Raw genomic sequence first — 7,881 nt, 5'->3', positions numbered from 1 at the left:
TTGGTACTCAACTGATTTTTGAAGCCTTATTTTTTTTGTCAGTGCCTTTTGTATAGATTGAACTCCATTCTTCATTATTTTTGGTTCTTGACCACATACTATCTCCTAAAATCGTTGTGTGTCAGCCAATATTTTTTTGGTATAGTGACACTAGATATTCCATTCATCTTTTTCTAATGTTTCCTGCATCATTCAAGATAGCATTCTTCTGTATTGCAAGTTGAGACTTGAATTTTTTAGTTCTTCCAGCTTTAGAAATGCCCAACAAGTTATTCTTGTTTTTATATTATCCACCTCTAGTGATGTGTACATTTTGTTATAATACTATGCTTTGACTTCTTGAATTGTCCTTTGAAATCTTCTGTCTAGCACAATTTTCAGTGCATTAGAAGCTAAAGCTAAAGCTAAAGATCTTCTAGATCTATTTTGATATTTTTAATTTTTGTTTTGTAATGATCTTTTTCTTTCTTCTAAGATGACTTTCTGTCAATACGAATATTAGTGAAATATAGGCATCAATAACTAAAGTTAAAGAGGAGGACATTGAAAATTTCTACATGATACTTGGCAGAGTGGAGGATTGTCGAAGGAGAAGACACTTAACCATGTTGTTTGATATGGTGTCTTCCGTGGTGGGCTCTAGTCTGTCAGGAAGTGTAAGGATGGCACAGGATAGGACATGGTTCAGACCCGCTGTTCATAGGGTTGGTAGAAGTCATAATAGACTTAATAGCACATAACAACAACAACAACAATAACCAACTTTTGCAGCTTGAAATCAATTGTCATGCAGTGAAGATTCTTAATAATAATAGGTGGCTGGAATGCAAAATTTGGAAGCAAAGAAGTACTAGTATTTGGAGTTTATGTACTTGGTGACAAAAATGAGGACAGAGATTGTGAAACTGAATTTCATACAATTAATTGATTACTCATTGCAAATATCTTTGTGTGTGTGTGTGTGTGTGTGTATGAAAAACAACTTTATTATGAAGTTTGTGTGTAAACCAGTAAAAAAATTTTTTTTAAAAACAAAACAATAGGATCATTGGTTACACTGCTAACTCAAAGAAGACACTTAAATCTGACTCTTCAAGTCCACAGCAGCTCCACAGGAAAAAGATAGGCAGGAATATTTGTGGTTGTTGTTAGGTGCTTTCTAGTTATGTAGCAAATACCTTTAATTAAAAAAACCCCACAAATGTTAACTCTACACAGGGTCCTCGTCTATGGACTAATCAGGGATCATGTTGAATATTTGTAAAAAGAATTATCAGAGAATAAATCTTTCATCTCTAGAGAAAGGGGTGTAGGCCACATAAAGTGAAACTCCTTATCCCTCTCTTGTTTGCGCTTTGGTGACCTTTAAGGAAGAGTTGATTTCCACCTGGAACCCTTGTACAGCTATTTAGTTTATCTGATTATGGGCTGTACATTGCATAGTTTCCACTTTACATCATTATATACCTATATTTGAGGGGATCAAAATTGGATCCATGCCATGGCCCAGTGATAAGCTGAGTACCTTTGTTCGGGAAGCATGGGGGTGGAGTGAGTGCTTTTGGGATTATGTCAGTCAACTAGGTTTTCTGACTCATGGAAATCAAACCAAGAGTCTCTAGGCCTAGGCTTTTCGCTGCAGTGAGTTGCTTTGGGGAAGTTAAAACTGCTGATAGAAAAGAGAGCGGTCTGTTAAGGTGAGAGATACTGAATAAAGAATCACCTACCATTGGTTTTTCTCAGTTCCTCAATGAGAGTTCGGGCTTCCTGTTGAACACATTCCTCAATGCTTCTCTTGCCCATTCCGAAATCCCGCAGAGTCATGAGAGAGAAGCGTCTGATGTCTTTCCATGTCTTTCCATTGCTGAAAATGACTCCTGTCAAAAGGGGTAAGAGAGAACAGAAAAGAGATATTGGGCAAGAAAGTGGACATTTGGACAATTATGAGGCTGGGCCTCAATCTCTGCAGGGCACTCCTTGCCATTAGTACTGCACACACATACCACGGTTTTTATTCGTCCTTTCAAACACTGGGACATAGCCTCTTCCAGAAAAATCCTCTCCTTTATCTAACAAGGCTTCTTTCATTGCTTCATAGCCATGCAAAACCACTGTGGGTTTCATGCCAAAATACAGAGTGAACACAGGGCCATAGGTTTCTGAGAACTAGGAAAAAGAATGGAGATACAATTTTAGCAAAAGAAGTAGGTCTTTGTTCGCTATGTTGTGCAAAATTCACTTTGGTAAAGTTATATGGTTAATGTTTCATTTTGATACACAAAATTTCAATAATTCTCAATTTTATCCATATGTTTTTTCTTTCTCTCTCATTGCTGTTATGTGAGAACTGACTCATAGCTCAGAAGCTATAATTGCACAGGACATTATCCATTTTTCTCCTGTGGAGCAACTGGTGGATTTGAAGTACTTGCCTTTGGGTTGCCAGTGCACTCCCTACCTACTGGGCCATCAGAGTGTAATTAGCCTACATACACTTTGTATTTTTATACAATTGTATCAGCATTACCCTACATATTAATTAGGGAGGTCTAATGGTCAATTGCCAAGAAGCTGTACCTCAATCCTGAAGGCACATGGTTCAAATCCACCAGTTCCTCTGTGGGAGAAGTACTAGCCATCTCCTCTCAGGCTATTAACTGCCTCTGAAAACTCACCAGAGGGTCAACTATGGGTTGGTTCAAACTCAAAGGTACACAACAACAACAATATAGTAATTAACGTTTTCCAGAAAATATTTGTAAATAGTGTTGAAAGTAAAACTCATTGCTAGCAAGTTCATTCAGACTCATAGTGACCTTTGAACAGAGTAGACCTTCTCTGCAGGCTTTCGCTGGCTGTAAATCTATATGGAAGAAGACAGAACTTTCTTTTAAAGATGGATGTTAGAATTCATACATTTTAACTGTCACTCAACCAGGGACTTCAATGCGCCAGGCAGTAAACTGTGAACTTAGTCTTCACATTATTGCAACTAATCGTTATGCCAATACATTGGGAATTTTTAAAATTTATACTAGTTTATTTACAAAATTTGAATACTTGTTTTTCAGACCAGATTCTTCCAATTTCCCTCACTACCCTCGATCAAATTGTACAACCCCATGATTAATCCTCACACCCCACACATCCTCATCCCTCTGCTTCCACTCCAACCCCCTTTACCTCTTCATCCTCATTCTGCAGTAATGGTTTTATACAATGTTTGTCCTTGTAGAACTGAATTCATTCACTCCACATAATGCTATCCCGTCCCTCCAAGGTAGGTAATAATTTACAAAATCGTTGCTCCTACATGCTGCATAGTATTCCGTTGAATGAATGGACTACAGCTTCTCAGTTGATTCATGATTGGCTGGATATATGGGCTGTTTTCATGTTCACGCAATGGTGAATAACACTGCGATGAGCATTGGTGTACAAATCTTCATTTGTGCCTCCATTCTCATTTTCTCAGGGAATATTCCAAGCAGTCGAGTTGTTGTTGTTGGTTACTTCGACTCCAGCATGACTCATAGTGACCCTATCAAAGCCTCTCTACAACCATCGACATTTATTGAAGTTCATAGAGTCTCCAGAGGTATGTTGTTTAGGAAGTCGATGCCATTCGTTCTTCTAAATCTGTTATGGAATGTTTCTGGTTGAGTCGCCTGCATGCGAAGCCTATGTGCAGCAGCTCTGAATCTTCCGTGTCCTGAGGCAGTCTCACTAATTCTGACACACCAACCACCATCGCCCCAGTTACTGTCTCTCTCCTGCACTGTCTGTCTACACTTCTGTGCATGATTTCCTTCTCCAAGGACTGACCTGTCCTGGCCATGTGCCCAAATTAACTGAGGAGGAGCTTTAAAATCCTAGCCTCCAAGGAGAGACTTGGTTTCACCCTCTCCAAGACAGATGTACTTGGTTTCTTGGTAGTCCATGGTATGTTCAAGACTCTTCTCCAGCATCACAAGTCAAAGGCATCTATCTTCTTCTATCATCATTAGTCTTTGTCCAACTCTCTAAAGCATAACAAGTAATTGAGGAGTAGCTGGGTCATATGGAAGGTCTATATTCTGCTTTTTGGGGAAGATCAAAAGTGCCTTCCAAAAAAACCCCAAAACAAACAAACGAACAAAACACTGCCTTCCAGTTGTAGTTCCTATCTCTGCACATCCTCTCTAACATTTATTACTTGCTGTTCTGTTCAACTTTGCCACTGTGTCTCGAGTGAGATAGTATCACATTGTAGTTTTGATGTGCATCTCTCTTATTGCATTTTTGGCATATTTTTAACCATCATTTATAGATAAAGAAATGAATTTCAGATAAACTTAATTCCAAGTGGCCAACAGATTAAATAGAAGATCTAAATTTGAACCCTGCATCCATCTCTGATGCTTAGTCTCCCGAGCAGTCATTTGAACCATTACCAAGACAACGAATTAAGGATCACCTGCAAATATTTTCTGGTAGAGACTTGATTAAGCATAATAATCATAGATATTAGAAGTATGGTTTTGTTTTATTTCTGGATCATCACTAGCTAACCCTGGTTCAGATTCGTAGTTATTACCAACACAGAAATTTTAGCTGGCACAATTGACACTGCACCAGGACAACACACAGTAACAAGTAGAAAGAATTGTACATTTTATATCGTTATGTCCAGTTGAGTCACTTGTGACCCATATATAGAGTCTCTATGTACATATTAATATAAATATTAATTTATCTTCTTTCAAAATGTATTAGTTCATTCTTATATTTAAGAACTGACAGGCTTAAGGCAACACTAGAAACAGTATAATATATAGGGACTATTTTGTTTACAATGATGTAGCAATGCTATATTTCAAGAACGAAGTTTTTCTGAAAATCATGACTACATCCTTCTGCATACATACCGAAAAAGTGTAAGGTATACTTACATCACTTAAAGATTTGCTGATATTCTTAAAATTGATCTGTAGGCTATTTCCGATGATTGGAAGAGGAGTGGGGCCAGGTGGGAGCTTCCCTTTCGCATGGCTCTGTTTCCAGAGTGAAAGGAGAAGCAGAAAATAGACACAGACCACCAAGGCCATGACCAGTTCCATTGCACCTTCTCTTGTTACCCAAGCACAATTGTTTTACAATTCTGAATTTATATAATACTCTCTGCTGTTGAGTTTGCGATTCTATTGAATAGAAGTGACCAATTGCTCCAACTGTTGTAGTCTCTTCTGAGTGGACTTTGATTCACAGATAAGGATAAAATTAATCTGTTGTTAAGTTTGTTCCTGGAGCATTATGCAATCTATGTTGTACATTCAAAATACAAGCCTGTGATTTGGCAGCACAATTTCCTATCACTAAGCAAGACACCAAATTACTTATCTCTGTGTCTCAGTTCTCATTTTCTTGGAGTATATTCCAAACAGTGGAATAGCTCCCTCATAGGGAATTTCTGTGTTTAGCTTTTTGAGGAAATGCCAAACTGCCTTCCAGAGTCATTGTACCATTTTACAATCTCACCAACAATGTATAAGAGTACCTACCTGGCCACATGCTCTCTAATATTTATTACTTGCTGCCTTGTTAAACTTCACTGTTGGTATTAGGGTGAGATGGTATCTCATTGTGGTTTTGATTTCCATCTCTCTTATTGCCAGTGATTTTGAGCATTTCTTCATGTGTCTGTTGGCCATCTGAATATAGGAAACCATTTGAATAATAGACTCACTAAACCACAACTACATAGCCAGGAACAGAGTTCTGTGAGGTTTTGCTTATACATAAGCAGCCCCAGCAGCTGTACTTTCCCCCTTTTTCCATTATTGTCATAAGTGTCTCTGTCCCCAACTATTACCAATTCTATATCTATGCATGTACATAATTGTCTCAAAATCAATCGCCATCATTTGTTGTGCTCTGATGAAATTGGTAAGATACTGTGTTGCAATTCTAAAGGTGGATGTTTCAATCCACCAGCTGCTCTACAGAAGAATGGACTCTCTCCTTAGTGTGATTTACTACCTCCGAAAACCCACTAGATGGTCAGTTATGAGTCAATCCTACCTGACAAGCACACAACAACATACTTCCCTTAGTCAATGACCTTTCCCAGTAATCATACATATTTTTGGACTCATTGTTGAAGTTCATTTTATTCACGCCACAAAACAATTTTACTTTTCCTTTTGCTAGGATCTTTATGTGAGAGGCCATATTAATCTAGTGCTCTTGTCAGAGGTTGACCTGGTTTTCGTATGTGTTGCTTTCTATGTACCTTTGCAACACCACAAGAGCTCTGGTGGGGAGGTGCATTTTGTGTTGATCTGCTACCTGCAATGTTGATGGTTCATATCCACCAGGTCCTTTTCAGGGGAAAAATGGGAAGTCACCTCTCATAAATATTTACAGCATGGAAAACCCAATGGGAGAATTAATTGACTTGGCAGCAGTGAGGTTTTAAGTTTAGAACACCAAAGAGTTAACCTTTTAGTGTTCAGTTGTAGAGAGTGGATGTTGTTTTGTCAGAGGGTTTACTCTATGTCTGCTTCACCTTCAACTTTACACTTTGTACTACACTATGTTCATCTAATTATGGCAATAACAGGCAAGCTTGAAACATAAGTAGACCGACATGGGGCAGTATGAAGTCTAAAGCAGAGGGTGAAGGAAATGTTTTCAACTTTAGACTTGGCATACTTTTGTGCCTTATTCAAGTATTCATCTTTTCAATCACTTGCTATGCGTCTGAGAGCTGCACAATGATTAAGGAGAAGAACTGATAGTTTTGACTTGCAAGAGAAGAATATCCCGTAAATATCTCAAGGACTGTTAAAAGAACACATATGTCTTGGAGAAAACGTTAACCAGAATGCTCCTTAGAAGCAAAGATAGTGAACACATTCTTTTGGTATGTTTTTTTGTTGTTGTTAGGTGCCGTCCAGTCCAGAGTGACTCATATGAACAATGCACCTGAATCCTGTCTTATCTTCATCATCTCTGATATACTTAATCCCGTTGCTGCAGTCACTGTGTACATCCACCACAGTGGGGCTCTTCCTCCACTGTTCCAAGCATGATATCCCTTTCCAGGGAACCACTTTCTTAGCAACATGTCCAAAGTAGGAGATACAAAGCTTTTCCACCCTTGTTTCCAAGGAGCATTCTGCTTGTACCTTTTCCAAGATATACCTGTTTGTTCTTTTGACAGTCTATGGGATATTTAGTATTCTCCTCCAGCACCACAACTCAAAGACATCAATTCTGCTTCTCTCTTCCTTATCAGTTGCCCAGTTCTCAGAAGTATAGCAAGTAATTGAAAAGACCATGACCTGAATCAGGTACACCTTGATCTTGAAAGTGACATCAGTATTTTGATCTTTGCTCTTCATTATTTTGACAGCTGTCTTGCCCAAAGCTGAGGAGGACCAGAGGCCGTAACTTTCAGGTTTAATAATTAAAGAGAAACCTTTGTCCTTTGTCCTGCACACTGGTTGGGAACTTGGAGGTCTCTCTTCCCACTAAGAGAATGTCTTGGTTGTCTCAGTACCCTAACTCCTTTCATATGAAAAGCAACATCTATCATAAGGAACAGAGTGTTTATCCTCCCTTGTTCGATTGTTTCTGTACCCACCTTTTATGATTCTATGAAAAATGAGATCATTGCTTATACCCCTATTAAAATTAAAACAATGCAGACCCTTGAGGGTGCAGTTTTTGTCTCATCTGTGTGAGTGTGTCTTTCTTTGCTGCAGTCCTGTTTTGTCTTCTATGTGTGTTTGTCTCTTTATGGTCATTTCTTCCAGGCATTGTGTAAAGGAATGCAGTTTGCAACACACAGCAATATATTGTCTGACCTCTTGACTGCTGGTACCAAGGATGTTCATT

General features: G+C 38.5%; 1 protein-coding gene and 1 pseudogene across 1 annotated transcript in view; one reads left to right on the top strand and one right to left on the bottom strand.

Annotated features, from left to right (window-relative positions):
* Positions 1-5,099, bottom strand: part of LOC102861243 (cytochrome P450 2C18-like) — a gene marked incomplete at its 3' end in the record, with an annotated part of 58,913 nt that extends 53,814 nt beyond the window's left edge. The window contains exons 1-3 of the mRNA XM_006880216.1: positions 4,932-5,099; positions 2,004-2,166; positions 1,728-1,877 (exon numbers count right to left, since the gene is read on the bottom strand). Coding sequence (XP_006880278.1) covers positions 1,728-1,877; positions 2,004-2,166; positions 4,932-5,099 — 481 coding nt within the window. The remainder of the gene's footprint in view (positions 1-1,727; positions 1,878-2,003; positions 2,167-4,931) is intronic.
* A 1,529-nt stretch (positions 5,100-6,628) lies between these two features.
* LOC102860831 overlaps positions 6,629-7,881 on the top strand; it is a 4,952-nt pseudogene continuing 3,699 nt past the window's right edge.

The sequence above is a fragment of the Elephantulus edwardii genome, unplaced genomic scaffold (genome assembly GCF_000299155.1).
Source record: "Elephantulus edwardii isolate Elephantulus edwardi_28Jun2011 unplaced genomic scaffold, EleEdw1.0 scaffold00006, whole genome shotgun sequence".
NCBI lineage: Eukaryota > Metazoa > Chordata > Mammalia > Macroscelidea > Macroscelididae > Elephantulus > Elephantulus edwardii.
This window is presented reverse-complemented; position numbering and strand designations above follow the sequence as displayed.